This window comes from Schistocerca americana, chromosome 2 (genome assembly GCF_021461395.2).
Source record: "Schistocerca americana isolate TAMUIC-IGC-003095 chromosome 2, iqSchAmer2.1, whole genome shotgun sequence".
NCBI lineage: Eukaryota > Metazoa > Arthropoda > Insecta > Orthoptera > Acrididae > Schistocerca > Schistocerca americana.
Genome location: NC_060120.1, coordinates 637206317 through 637221680, shown reverse-complemented (window position 1 = coordinate 637221680; position 15364 = coordinate 637206317). Strand labels below are relative to the sequence as shown.

General features: G+C 39.9%; 2 protein-coding genes across 4 annotated transcripts in view; one reads left to right on the top strand and one right to left on the bottom strand.

Moving 5' to 3' along the window:
• LOC124596626 (myeloid leukemia factor) overlaps positions 1-10681 on the bottom strand; it is a 140382-nt gene extending 129701 nt beyond the window's left edge. For 2 of the 3 annotated variants that reach the window (XM_047135854.1, XM_047135852.1), the window contains exon 1: positions 10498-10680. In XM_047135854.1, coding sequence (XP_046991810.1) covers positions 10498-10550 — 53 coding nt within the window. In that variant the 5' untranslated portion in view covers positions 10551-10680. Of the gene's footprint in view, positions 1-10497 lie in introns of all 3 variants that reach the window. The other variant, XM_047135853.1, reaches the window with a different exon arrangement.
• A 22-nt stretch (positions 10682-10703) lies between these two features.
• Positions 10704-15324, top strand: LOC124596625 (ubiA prenyltransferase domain-containing protein 1 homolog). Its single transcript, XM_047135851.1, has 2 exons — positions 10704-11150; positions 11239-15324. The coding sequence occupies exon 2, from the start codon at positions 11258-11260 to the stop codon at positions 12218-12220; it is 963 nt and encodes a 320-aa protein (XP_046991807.1). The 5' UTR covers positions 10704-11150; positions 11239-11257; the 3' UTR covers positions 12221-15324.
• The last annotated feature ends 40 nt before the right edge of the window (positions 15325-15364 follow it).

Here is a 15364-nt window from a genome sequence, read left to right as displayed (position 1 = left end):
ACCTGGGACACCGATGTGGTTGATGGATCGCCGCAGGCGGGAAAAGGAGACAGTAATTCAGATTCTCGGGACAACTACGAATGTGTGCAGTGTAACTGGCGAGCAGTTGTACACGACTGATCTGCAATGGATGGACCCCAGCCTCCACCAATACACTGGTCACTGGACTCTTCCTAAAAGCTCCTGTCGCTAGTCGAACCCCTCAGTGGTGCACAGGGTCAAGTAAATGCAACACTTCAGGCACTGCCCAACCATAAACCACACTACCATAGTCAATTTGAGATTGGACAAGAACTCTGTAGAGCTGCAACAGCATAGAGCGATCTGCACCCCAATTGGTGTTGCTCAGGCAACGGAGGGCGTTGAGGTGCTCCCAGCACTTCTGATTAAGATGACGAAGATGAGGAAGAAGCGTCAAGCATCGAAAACCAGTCCTAAGAATCAATATGTCTCCACTACAGTGAGTGGATCATCATGAAGGTAAAGTTCTGGGTCGGGATGAACGGTACGACGCCAACAGAAGTGCGTGACACACGACTTTGCGGCTGAAAATGGAAACCGTGGGCTAGAGCCCACGACTGCAGAAGTCATCTGCACACAGAGAGGGTGAGACGGAGGGCCTAACAGCTGCTGCTAGACTGTTAATGGCCACTAAAAGTAGAGAGAGACTCAATACAGAGCCCTGCAGGACTCCATTCTCCTGGATATGGATGGAACTATGGGAGGCACCAACTTGGACCTGGAAATAACGTAGTGACAGGAAGTTTTGGATAAAAGTCATGAGCAGGCCCCAGAGACCCCACTCATACAATGTGGCAAGGATATAATGTCACCAGGTCGTGTCTTAAGCTTTACGTAAGTCATTAAAGACAGCAACCAGGTGTTCGCATCTGGAAAAGGCTGTTCGGATGGCAGACTCGAGGGACACAGGGTTATCAGTGATAGAGCGAGCCTGGCGTTAAGCCGCCCAACCCAACTGCCGACACACCATTTGTTCCAGCAGCTTAGAAAGAATGTTGGTGAGGCTGATGGGCTGATAGCTATCCACATCAAATAGGTTTTTACCGGATTTGAGCACTGGAATGGTGGTGCTCTCCCGCCACTGCAATGGAAAGATGTCATCACGCCAGATCAGGTTAAAGATGATGAGGCCATGTCGTTTATAGTAACAGGGTGTATATGTGGACAAGGAAAAAAATTCCCAAATTTTCCCCGGATTTCCTGGTTAAAAATACACTTTCTGCCAGATGAAAACATACTTTTACCGTGTTACTAAGTGACAGTATATTTTCTCTCCCACTTATCAATCCTTTGAATGGTTATGTTTTTATACATGGGCGTAGAATTTCCCGGCACTTTAGAAAACTAAACTCAGGGAAGAAAACTCCTTTTGGAAAGATTTTTTATGTGCAGCAACATGTACCTAGCATATTTTCGTATTACGGTAGTATAAATTCGAATTCTACCAAACACCGCATGTTACTTTCTGTACCATTGTAATCAAGATTGTGATGTGCTTTTGTAAGCCAGTCATAGCTCATGTCACATGATCCCGCCAGCCAATGTCAGCGGTTATTCAGACCACAGTACACCTGATGTAGTCAGCTAATAGCAACATCACTGTTAAGTAGTGCGGATACACGAAAAATTAATATACATGGTGTTGCTACAAGAAAAGTAAAGCTTTCACATACAATATTGGTCTCTAAGGTTAATAAGCTGCAAGAGAAGCTAAGCTTTCACATATAATGTTGATATTTTATGCATGTGTTACACTAAGATATATCACACAAATGTGCCAGTAATATTTTTAGCTGAGTCCAGTGACTTGTCCTCTAAGTTTTCTGCAGATAAATTAGCTACTACAAAGGAGAGAGAGCTTCCCATAGCACAACATCAATATGCTCATAATAGCGACATGAATGTCTCATCTTCTGGGCTCTAAATACTTCTAAATGGCTCGTCATCAAACACTCTGATTTCATCGAACATTCTCGTACATAGTTCAACTTGCATAAAAGGAAATTTACTTTGAAAGTAATGCGTTTCAAACCACCGTTCGCAATATTTTTCTGCGACCTGTTAGAAATAGGTTTGTTTCAGTAGTCAGAGAGCGCCAGATAATGGGTGCCACCGCGCTTTGGCAGCTGCTAAGACGCAGGAAACCCGTGTTCATGTAAAACATTATATGATCTTACATTATGTCATAAAAGAAAAAGACATCAGAGGATACGCCAAGGGCATCGGAATTTCGTGAACCATACTAAAATGGCACATTTAAAGTGCACACTTAAAGAGCTCATTCGTATGTCCAAGTTCCCAATGAAGTAGGCCTCGACCTGATATTAAGCTTTTTAGTGTGGGTTTCAGGATGTAAATTTTCTTGGAGTGCCAGTACTGTATTAACTCATTTTTGATTCTTTATTATGGCATAATGCCATATGTGCTAGAAGATGAAAATGTGCACTTGAAATTAGCCAATAGTGCGGAACTAAACACTGTTTCAAACATACCGGGTGTCTCAGCATAAAAGATTAATAAAAAACCAAGTTTCTTCAGCAAACTGACAAAAATAGCTTCATTGTTCTACAAGGCAAAGACAATTAATGCATGGCTGTCAGAAAAGTGGAAATAAAATAAAATCTTAAACTAATAACGTATATTACCCTTCCGTAATTATGTGAATGTATTTTAATTCACTTGATAGTTCACGGCCACAGAAATCCATTTTGTTTTCATTTGCTGTGAGAGCAGTAAACGAAGAGGAAACAGGAAAATCACTACATGTAAACACGGGTCACATGGAGACTACACACTTCCCCACTATAAAATCAGACTGCTTTGTGCATCAGCCTCTGATCTACAATATTTCCAAACCAAGGCAATACTAAGATACTGGCGCCCCCCCCCCTCCCTCCTTCGGAGTGTTTGAGATATGACGTCAAAAATTTAAAAAATCGAATTTTTCTGATACATAAAACATATGTTTGAGGAAATGTAAGACGTTATTTGGCCTTAAGTGTGCCAGAGTGCAGTGCCACCCCTCTTCACACAGCATTCTTCTATCGCACATCACTGTATTTTGCTCCGTGGAATTTAAATGTGTGTATTTTGTACTGGATGCCATCAAACTATATTCAGGACAGTGGAAATTAAAATGTCCTGTGGTGCCTCTCCTGCTCCCACTCGCCCAGTCTGACATCCTGCCCCTCTAGAAAATAAACAACTCGCAATTAATACTGGATGGAATTATTTGTAATCGGGAGAACAAGAACTCTTCAGAAAATTTGCACTCTTTATTGCCTTTAGCTTATAACTCTATATAAAATTTAAATATAGGATACATAAAACCAGTAAAGACAAGAGACAAGCAATACAGTACACATTTCTTCAATCCTTAGCTCCTAGCATTGTTTTCTCTCTAATGTTGCTACAGCTTTACGTGACGTGCTTTCCTTTCTGCGACAGAATCTATTAGCTCATCAAAGTTCGTCCAATGTTTAGTTACATAAAAAAAATCGAAATATCGCTGTCTAATACTGAGTAAGCTGTTAATACAAATAGTACCCAAGACTGGTGTGGTTTCTATTTTGTCACTGTCTGCTATATAAAACAAAATAGGCCTTTCTAACACTGCAGAAACTGTAACACACACCAAATAAACGAGACTGTTTTGGCACAAATGGTCATTTTTATAAAACGACAGAATATAATTTACGAAGACCAACATAAAATGCCTATTAGGCCTACTAAAAGTAAAAAGCTTTATGTTAGAAAGTAGTTTCACATTTCGTTCATACACTACAGTTTCTAGAGCATGAGATTGAAAAGTAGTAGTACGAGATTTTTATATAAATTTGGAATCAACATATTCTTCCCTAATTTGTGCGATTTCCCTGTTTCTCTTCCTTCCTCATTCTAACGAGCAATCTTGTCATGACTAATTCTGGAACTATTCCTGCCTTTGTCAAAACTTATTCGCCAGTCAACTTCACTAACCCTACCAGAATCACCAGTTTGGTTATCCAGTTAGGTGTTATGTTCATACAAACCATTTTCCGCACTACTTCCGGAATAGAACTTAAGTGGTCGCTAGATGGGGACTGTACAACTGGTCCTTACTAGTGTTGTGATCTGGCCAAAAATTTGACAAAATTTCCTTTTCCTGGATACACCGAGAAGATAATACATAATCTTTCTCATCTGTTATTCCTGTTAGCTGTTTATATCTACTCTGCTAGACTGAATCTATCTAATCTAACTTTAACTTAAGCTAAGGTCAACACATACACCCATGCCCGAGGAAGGATTCGACCCTGAGACGGGGGGTAGCCACGCGAACCGTGACGAGTCAGTTACTCTGTGCAGCTTATGATTCATTCAGAAATCAACTTACAGAGGGGGTCAAAAACCAACAGAGATGCGCATAAAAATCATATGAGTAATTGATAGACCAATGTGCGCTGGATGCTAGCCGCTTTGTGAAACAAGGTTTTTTCCTCCACTTAATGAATTTCGTGCCCCCCCCCCCCCCCCCCCAAAATCCCTCATAGATCCGGGGGCCCGCTGCGCATGCGTGAATCCGGCAGCTTGGGTGCGGCAGTAAAATTTTTCCCAGTTGCATCTAGCTGCTTGCTGTGACTGCTTACACACAGCCAACAGCCACATTTCTGTAGCCAGAAATGGGAGAAGGTACTACTCATACGCCACTCAACTGTGCATGCACATGGGCCCGCTTGTAACTGCTAAAACAAATCTAATGTAAACAGTTGTGATGTCACACTCATTGGAGGCAATTTGTTGTTATGAAGCATGCACAGTCTTCCTAAAGCCTTTGACACATTTTGATGTTGGCAAATGCTTGTATGAGCACTGTGTTTGTATGTGGCAAATTTCCTTTGCAATTTATGTTTCATTTTCATTTTTTTTCTCGTTCACATTTTATTGTTGCAGTATTATTCTGCAGTAGTGGTATACAGTAATATCCTTTGTTAGAGTATCGATTCTTACCTGTCAAAATTACAAAAATTTAACTGAAAACTAGAACAATGAACAATTCCCGGAAGTCTAAAAAATTCCTGGTTTTCTCCCAGATGTCCTGGGTTTTATACACCACGAGTCAGATGATAGCTGTTTAATCATCTGGCTGTGGATCAGATCAGCCCAGGAGCTGTGTCGGGGCAATGTGCAACGATGTTGAGGTGGTCCCATTCTGTAAATGGAGAATTATAGGGTTCACTGTGACATTCAGTGAACGAGAGGGCTTTCCCTTCCATCCACTTGAGGGTGCAAAATGCTGGGGGATAATTCTGACACAGAGGCTCAAGCATAGTGCTTAGCTAAGTGCTTGGCAATTGCGTTTGCATTGGTAGACAACACACCATTGATGCTAATGCCAGTAACACCTGTCTGAGTGTGGTACCACAAACACGTCTGATATTCGTCCAGACTTGGGAAGGTGACAGGTGGCACCCAGTGGTCAAGATGTACCTCTCCCAACATGCCTGTTTCCATCATTTTATCACAGAGTCGTTTAAAAGCTATTAGGTGCTCTAGGGAAGGGCGCCACTCATGTCACTGTAGAGCCCGCCGACACTCTTTAATGGCCTCAACAATTTCTGACAACCACCAAGGTACTGACTTTCGCCAGGGGCTCAACTACCACATCGATGGTACCATGTGTGGGAGATTCAATGGTGACAACAAAGATGAAAGCTTCCCTATCTGCCTTGTTTAAGGCCCACCTTGGTAGACGTCCGGGACAATGGCGCTGGGGGAGTGACAAGAAGATGGGAAAGTGGTCACTACCACACAAGCCATCGTGGGCTCTCCAGTGGACAGATGGGGTAAGTTCTGGGCTGCAGAGGAATACATCAATGGCTGGGTTAAGTGCCATGAGCCACACTGAAATGTGTGGGGTCCGCAGAATTTAAGAGGAAGAGGCCGAGTTGAGACAGGAAAGTTTCGACATCTCTGCCTTGACCAGTAAGCGCAGTGCCACCCCACGAATTAAAATCTCCCAAAAGTAGGAAAGGTTTAGGGAGTTGATTAATCAGTCCAGCCAATGCATTCAGGGGTAATGCACTAGCTGGAGGAAGATATACGTTGCAGGCAGTTATTTCCTGTGTCATCCTCATCCTGACAGCCACAGCTTCAAGAGGTGTTTGAAGGGGCACGGGTTCACTGTATAATGAGTTCAGGACAGAGACAAAATCCACCTGACACACTATAATAGTCACTACGGTTCTCTTAATATCCCCTATAGCCACAAAGGGCAGATGTCTGCATTGCCGGGAACCAGGTTTCCTGCAGAGCAATGCAGAAAGCAGGTGTAAAGCTTAACAGCTGCCGTAGCTCAGCAAGGTGGTGGAGAAAAATGCAACAATTCCACTGGAGGATGACGTTATCATGAAGCTGGGATGACACATGCTATGAGGCAGGTTACGCCTCAGGGTCACCTGGTGCCACCACCTGAGTATTTGTATCCATTCCTATCGTGGATGAGGCATCAGTGAGATCCATGTCCTCAGGGGACACTGAGGTCTCCACCTCATCTGCAGGTGCAGAATTGGTAGGGAGTGGTCATGTTGGGGCCACCAGAGGGACCTTTTTCAACAGACTTCTTTGTTTCCTTGCCCTCTCGCTTCTCTTTTTAAGGCTTGCTGGGATGACGTCTCAGAAGTAGCTTCAGGCACAAAGGAAGACCGCGAACATCTTCACCCAGTAGCTTTCACCTCCTTTAGCCACTGGTAAGTGCCTGCTGTGGCATTAGTGGAGACCTTGGGAGAGGGGGTCCCAAGGAAACCCATCCGCACGTAACGAGGCTGTTGCTTCTCTGGCTGGGGGTGGGGGGGAACTTTCTCGTAAAGTAGGTACTTTGGGAGCAACGGAAGGAGATTTTCGCCCTACCACCGATGGGGCAGGTGAATTCTGGAGGCCTGGAGGGCCCACTGTTCGTGGCACAGAGTGTGGTATGACTGGTACTTGTGATGGCAATGGTAATGAAGCTACAAAGTACGTGGACGTCATCTGAACGGGGTGTAATCTTTCAAATTTGCATTAACCTCTTGGTAACTCAACCAGTCCAGGGGCTTGTATTCCATGATTTTCCACTCCTTTTGGAGTACTGTGCAATATGGCGAGCAGGGGGAGTGCTGCTCTCCGCAGTTGATGCAAGTGAGAGGAGGCACACAGGGAGGGTCTGGATGCTGTAGATGTCCGCAGTCTTGACATGTGGCATTGGAAGTGCAGCGGCAAGACGTGCCTGAATTTCCACTGTTTCAAGCACCACGTAGGGTGAGGGACGTATGGTTTAACATCACAGTGGTAAACCATTACCCTGACCTTTTCAGGCAATGAATAACCCTCAAAGGCCAAGATGAAGGCACTGGTAGCAACCCAGTTGTCCGCGTCCCCTGTAAACACGCTGGATGAAATGAACACCCCACCATTCTAGATAGGCACAGAGCTCATCGTAAGACTGCAAGAGGAGGTCGCGATGGAAAATAATCCTCTGGACCATGTTGAGACTTTCATGGGGACTGACAGGAACAGGACTATCACCCAGCCAGTCGCAAGCAAGTAACGCCCAGGACTGGGCCGAGGATGCTGTCTGAATCAAGGCTGCATGGCTTCTCACCTTTGACAGCGCTGTCACTTCCCCAAACTTATCCTCAATATTCCAGAATGAGATTTTCACTCTGCAGCGGAGTGTGTGCCGATATGAAACTTCCTGGCAGATTAAAAACTGTGTGGCAGACCGAGACTAACTCGGGACCTCTGCCTTTCGCGTGCTCTACAAACTGTGCAACCCAAGCAAGACTCACGCCCTGTCCTCACAGCTTCACTACTGCCAGTACCTCGCCTTCTACCTTCCAAAGCTCTCCTGCGAATCTTGCAGAACTAGAAATCCCCTTGCTTTCAGGAGTGCTAGAAATAACAACAGTGATGGTCAACAAAGTCATAATTACAAACAATGAAATTAGTTACACAAAAAACATTTTATTTGGAAAAATGGGGCATCAAGTAGAGCCAATGCCAAGTTTCAAAACTAGATTCATGTTCTGACTGAGAACAACTAACTGAAGATCGGGAGTTACTCTCACCTTCAACTTAATTCAGTATGTACATTTCCAATTAACTCTTCAGCACCACAGCTGATATGATGACCACATATGCATTACAAACTCAACAGACAAGCAATTTCCTTCAGAGTACATCTGCAGAAATAAAACACTGTTTAACTTCACGTAATTAGAGGAACTCTAAAATTGCCCACCATTTGAATGTATTAGGACACAGCACTGAAACTGCAATTATTCTTAAGACGATATGGCCAGAGAGATTCTTCCAACTGAGAAATTTGCATCTTGTTCACAACATGTTTGTTTTATAAAGTTCAGCCCATGTATACAGCTGGGCATAACAGAAGTCTACAGTTACCTGTTGCAGAAGAGTTAGCAACTGAGGAAATGATCCCATTTACAGGACAGCTCTTTTTAAAAACAGCATGTTAAAGTTAACTCCAAGGGGGTATGAAAATGTACATGTTATACTATAACAGTGGACAGGCTTATAGTTTTATTCATCAAGACGCGCCAACTGAGTTTCAGGAATCTTTGAACAAGGATCAACAGTAATTCTGTCAACCCAGAGAATAAAAAGAGAAATAGCACGTAACATATTTTGACAACTTCATACAAAATTTCAAAGCACTGACATAAGGAAACATTCGCACTGGCGGAACTGTCAGAGTAGGCCTAAATTATCTTGCTAATTCTGCTCTAATGCCACACAAGGAGGCAACTGAAGAAATGTGCTTTTTCATAAGAATTATGCAGCACAAACGTCATAATACTGAAGAAATGGGTTGACAGCACAGTAGTTCTGGGTTGAAACTTTAATAGGAAAGGAGAATCTGGCAAAATAGAACACAGATTGTAAAGCCACAAAATGAGAGGGGGTTGACCTCTCTAATCAACTGATTTCATATTACAGGATTTTTATGACGAAACAGACACTTAGAGCTATTTTCCATGCTGTTGGATTTTGCTGTAGTACAGAGTTGGACGGAATACAGGACAAGTGCCAAACCAACTTTACGAGACAGGCTAGTTTTCTGGTGTTAAGTGGGATGGATACCCTCCCAATAAAACAAGGCTAACCATCTGTCACACCTCCATATACTCGTGTTCAAAGGTGACGAGGAGAAACTAGACTATCTGAAGAGATTCAGCAGAACACCTGCCACTTCATGAAAACAGTGCATCACCTACCAGGTGCAAATTCCCAGAATGCAGTGTACATCTTTGTTTCTCGAAGGAAAAGAACTGTTTCCATTAGTTTCATTTAAATTAAAAGGACACTGAACATAATTTCCTATAGACTACATTGTTGACTAGAAAAATGATGAATTTTATTCTACTGTGTGGGAAAAAAGCATTCACATATGTATGCACTAACTAATTTTTTTCTCTGCAATGAGTTAAACGTTGACAGACCCACTGGACTTACTATACTTTGAAAACGCGTGCATTTAACTTTCATTTTTTAATTTTAAAATCTTTAAAAATTACTTAAAAGCATTACAATGTAAAAAAATTTCCATCTCGATAAAAATTCAGGTGTGGAAGGGTTAACAAACACCATACACGAAACCCAAACAAAACATACCAATAAAAACATCGCAGTTACCGCCTGTATAACAAAGTCACTTAAATTCATTTACAAAATTAAAATCGGCAGATTTCAAAAAAATGTTGGTAACGTCACTTGTCAAAGCAGAATAGTCCAATCACACAAACTTCAATATGCACGAGGATGAAGGTCCACACAATTTTTAAAAAAAAAGTCATATTGCTGGCAGGCGTAGCTTTTATGGAAGAAACAATTGGGATCCAGGATATTACCTGCACTTAGGAACTGATTACGTGTTTCCGAGAGTCATGGAAAGCCAGTAACAAAGTTACCGGTATATATATTTTGTAATTTCTTCCTCTACTATTCTCAATCAATGAACCATAATTTACCTGACAGTTCCTGCTCGGTTGGAAAATCTAATTTTTCAAAAGTTTAAAGCTCACATTTTAAATTACGCATCCTTTCTTCAGAATAAATGCTTCAGGCACTAAACGAAAAGGGCAATTATTAAGTTATCATATACTTTTGCTGAAAAAAATTTTAAACACAAACCTGAAGTTAATTTTAAATTAATAATCAAGCGAGGATTTGATTTCGAGCATAAATTCCACGCTTTTAGTGATCCGATGAAAGGTAAAATGGCGCAGTTTGAAAAACCATAACTCACATACAATACTGCTCTAAACTTCTCTCTGTGGTTTAGTGCTGCTTTTGAACTTACAAATTCGTATTGTACTTTGTGTGAAATATGTATGGGCTCTCCAATCCACCAGAATACAAAACAACATATCGTTACTACACAATTAAAAATGTAAACATTTTCACACTTATTTCGCAAAACTACAGAACTATGCTTACCCAAAGAAAGGGTCCTCCTCAAAATCCCCCATCAGCGATCCAAAAAGCGACATCGCACCGAAATTTCACTCTATAACTGACAAAATTCACTTGCTTGAAGGAAAATTCTCTCGCCCACACACACACACTAACTCGTTCGTTGTTCGACTGATCGAAACTTCGTACTGACGATTTCTCTAGAATGCGTCAGAGCTTACTCGTGTCGAGATGTTCACTTTAGCGTCATAGATGCTTGATATGTCAAAGATAGTGTTGCAATATTTAGGCGATTTTTACCTAAATAAAATCGAGGCAGTTGTATAAACAATTGTAGAGGTCATTAAAGCACTACGTAAACGTATTTCTTTTCATGATCAAACACAGATTGTTGTTGGCTGTTGTAGGTTACAAACAAACACGTCACCAATGTGTTCTGTAAATTGAAGGCAAATGCCGAGTGTCATGGAATAGCAGGAAACACTAAATGCCTATTTCTGCTAAGCTTTATTATGCTCTAAAATAGAGCTTCTGAGGTAGTGAGCAATTTATCATTTTATTGGCATACTGTCATGTATTAGTTTCCCGAAAGCGAATTCTAACCTTATCCAATGGTTATGTTGAGCGCGTATAGAGGCAGAATTCTGTAAAACCATTGTCGATATTATTAAATGAACGTAAGTTTGAATGGAAATTATTGGTGACGTAAAAGCAACACTTGAGATTTTTGTACCCATTATTGTTAATCACTTATTTTACTTGTAGGTACATTATTTTTGAAGATATGGGGACAGAAGAAACCAACAATATTCGCCATCAAGAGGCAAACCACACAGTTACTGCCAAACCGAAGTTTATGAAACTGTCATCGTATGTTTTGGCACTAAGGCCTTGGTCCTTAAGCGGGTCTTTGATGCCTACCTTATTGGGATGTGCACTATCATACAAGTGTGGATACTTCAGTTGGGTTATATTATTACTGACGTTGTTTACAGTCGTGACAGTGCATGGTGCTGGGAATGTTGTGAACACGTACTTCGATTACGTGAAGGGTATAGATGGACGAAAGAGTGATGATCGTATCCTTGTAGACCATATTTTGTCTAAGGATGAAGTTGTTACACTTGGTGCAATGTTGTATGCAGCAGGCTGCCTTGGGTTTATTTGCTTGGCAGCAGTTTCACCGGCAAAAATGGAACACTTGGCTTTGGTGTATTTTGGCGGACTTTCTAGTTCATTTCTGTACACTGGTGGAATAGGATTGAAGTACATCGCATTAGGTGACGTTATAATACTCATTATATTTGGACCTATATCAGTGTTGTTTTCCTTCATGTCCCAGACAGGGCATGTCGACTGGGGAACGATTTATTATGCAATTCCATTAGCGTTAAACACAGAAGCTATCTTACACAGCAACAATACAAGAGATCTGGAAAGTGACAGCCGTGCTGGAATTGTAACACTTGCTATATTGATTGGACAAACAGCTTCACATATTTTGTATGCATTTCTCCTTTTTACCCCATATATTTTATTTGTGGCTCTAGGTCTTAGATACTCTATGTGGTTCCTGCTACCACTTACGACATTACCTGCAGCATTTCGCATAGAAAAGCATTTTCGCTGCCTGGAGACTATTCAGACAGTACCTAGAAAAACTGCAAAATTAAATTTATATTTTGGTTTTTTGTATGTTCTTGCCTGCAGCCTGGTAGATGCAAATCATATGCCTTTTCTACACTGATTTAGTTTTCTGTGTAGTGCTACAACAATCACACTATAGAGGTGTATTGGTTATGTACATTCTGGGTGCAATTATTGAATGTTTGTGAGCACCTCAAAATTTTGTTTTGTTTCTGAAATGATTAATTTGGTTACTAACTGATCAAATGATTTACTTACAATTCCAGATTTGGCTTAAAACATCTTAAATTACTTCGGGAAATATGTAACTGAAGTTAGGTAAAAAATGAATGGAAAAGACAGTAAAGTAATATCTTGTAAACTTTAGACATATTTCCTGCTATTCAGGGCTATGGCATTTTAGAACAGCATGAAACAGTTAGCTGTCAGTTACCTTTCTGGTTATTTCGGACACATACTTTGAAAAATGTTACTTATTTGCTTTACTTAATTTTTTAATCATCGCTGAATGGCCTTCAGCATTACCAGTATAAGGTCACTGGCAGTGGTACAATTCTATCTAAAATGCTTACCAATTGGGTGTTGAAGCAAGTATTGTTACTAAACAAAGAATAGCCTTGCAATAACAAGCCTGTAGAAATAAATGTGGAAGGTTTAATAGCACAAGCTACTGAATCACAAAATTTTATTGAAAGCCCTCTTCAAGTGCTCGAAGAGAAATTCATGTTATACGTGTAGGAAGCTGTGTTCTTTGGCTGATAAGATTTGTACTGATATATTAGGCTATTTAAGTTGTGACAACAGTTGTGAAAGTGTGGTGCAAGTTAATGATATACCCAGAATGCAGAGTTAACTGAATGGATTTCAGAGGAAAACCATAAACACTGAGTCAGTAACGAAGAAATGTGAACTCTTCATATCTCTCTCTGTTGTGGTAGCTTGTCTATCTCATAGTTAATGACCATACCTACATGCATTCGTGATGTGTTTGACAATAAGGACCAAGATAGGTGTAAGTATGTTATGCAGGACTTTGTTTCAATACAGGATTACCTCATATGCCTAAATACTGATAATAAGAGCAGCTGCTTTGAGATGTTTCATTGTATGAATATGTGCTAATGTAATCATTGTTGTGATTATATGTGGTAAGTTATCAAGACTAATATTTAAATATTTAGATGTTCTATTTTGAAACATTGTCAATATGTGTAGGTCATTGTTCATTTTTTATATTGGGGTTTGAGTACTTAAGAGGATTCAGTGATTTTATGATCTGCAGCCATTTAACTACAAGCAGTATAAGCTAAAATAAATTCAATTTTTGGTGAAATAATGTAGCTGCAGTGTAGCAAATAATAGTCTATACCATGCTTAACATTCTGTGAACATATCTCTGTTTTGGCAGTAAATGAAATGGCACTAAAATCTTCTTTCACAGATTTAGTTAGTACTGTACAGTCTAAACAAGCAAGAAATGTTACACTTCAGAAGAATTTTAACATCAAACATATCTGTTATTTTCAGTTTTTTGTTCTGATTTAGAGCCTATATTGTTTTTAATTGTTAATATTTCTTTGAATTTTTGTGCTGGGCTGTTCAAGACAAAACAAAGACTCAGTGTGTTCACTCCTGTGTAGTTACAGCTTCATAGCTGAATGGTGCTTGAACTTATGTACTGTATCAACGTAAATATGTCTGGTAGCTTATTACCTGTCACTGTGTGTGCGTGTGTGTGTGTGTGTGTGTGTGTGTGTGTGTGGTAGAGAGAGAGAGAGAGGGTGGGGGGGGGGGGGGAGCATGCACGAAACCACACCAAATACACATTTTGTTGTTTCTGTCCTTTTTTGTAATTTATTTACATAGTAAACGTTGCTATTCCACAGTAAGTCTTAAGCAACCCTCAGTAAATATAGAGGAATATTATATACTTAATTTGAAAATACAGTGGCACTATTATGTACCTAAATAAGAGTTTATGCAGAATCTTAAGTTTTAAAACACAGTTATATTTTTTTGATTGGTATTAGGAAATATACATAATGATGGTGTTTGCTGGTAATTCACTGACACATACCCATTCAATTGCTAATTTTTTTGATAAGCAAACAAGTTCAGACTAAAGCTTATGAAAGTCGCAGAGGTCAACCCAAGAAAATGGAAGTGCTCTGTCACAAATAAAAACTAAGTAATGCTCTGTTTCTGCCCATTGCACTGTTCAGCTCATTTAAACTGTCTATCCTAATAACAGTGTTTCTCAAAGGTCTCTGTTGTAAGTTTGCCCTTCGTAGCAGTTTGTTACCCCTACACATTTAAAGTATTTCTTCGTTTTTCTCTCAGCTGAACTCATCTCTGTTCAGTGCCTTCCGCCATTTACTTAATTATTACATTACAGCCTCACATATTCTATTTTCTCTTCTTGCTACTCTTTCTTATAAATGCCAATGAACTTATTAAAGGTATTGTGGATACAATTCTCTTCCCTTTTTTTTTATATATTCCCAGTGAAAGTCAGTCCCTGATCAACTGCATTCTCATGACTATTTACTACTTTGACTTTTCTGAAATTCAAATAGATAACATTGTATTATGTTCCTTTATTGACTTTTAATGATTTGTGATTCAAGAGACCTATTCCATTGCCCCAGTTTGTGCCTTTTAACATCCTGTTCTCCTGATCACCAAAGAAGTAAACATTAGTCCTAAACATTTGAAAGTGTCGTATTTTTCATTTCACAATACCATGATGCTTAAGCCTGAGGAAAAAATTACAGCCATGTCTGTCCATTGAGTTGTTGATCATCTATCTTTCATTTGATTTAAACATTCATGAACAGAGACTGCTGAACAGAGATTAGCCATATTTAATATTATGTTGTTTTGTTTGTCTGAGTTTGTGAAAATTTTGCAGCATTTACAGCTCATATAGTTTTTATGAATAAAAATAAATATTACCAAATATCATGTCAAATGTGTTACTGTTTTATGGCTTGAATGCTTCATATTACCTTGTTGAATTTTTCACTTGTGTTGGATTAAACAGAGGACATTAATAGGATTTAAAGATGTGTGAAATTTGTGCATGGTTGTTATGCTTTGAGCAGATTGTATGATTATAAGACATAAGTGTTTGCAAGGTATTCATGATCTAATTAAAAGAAAATGTAAATAAATGAAGGAGAATATATTGTACATGTAATTTCATTTTTTGTATACAAGTGCCATTAATTTGAACCAATATGAG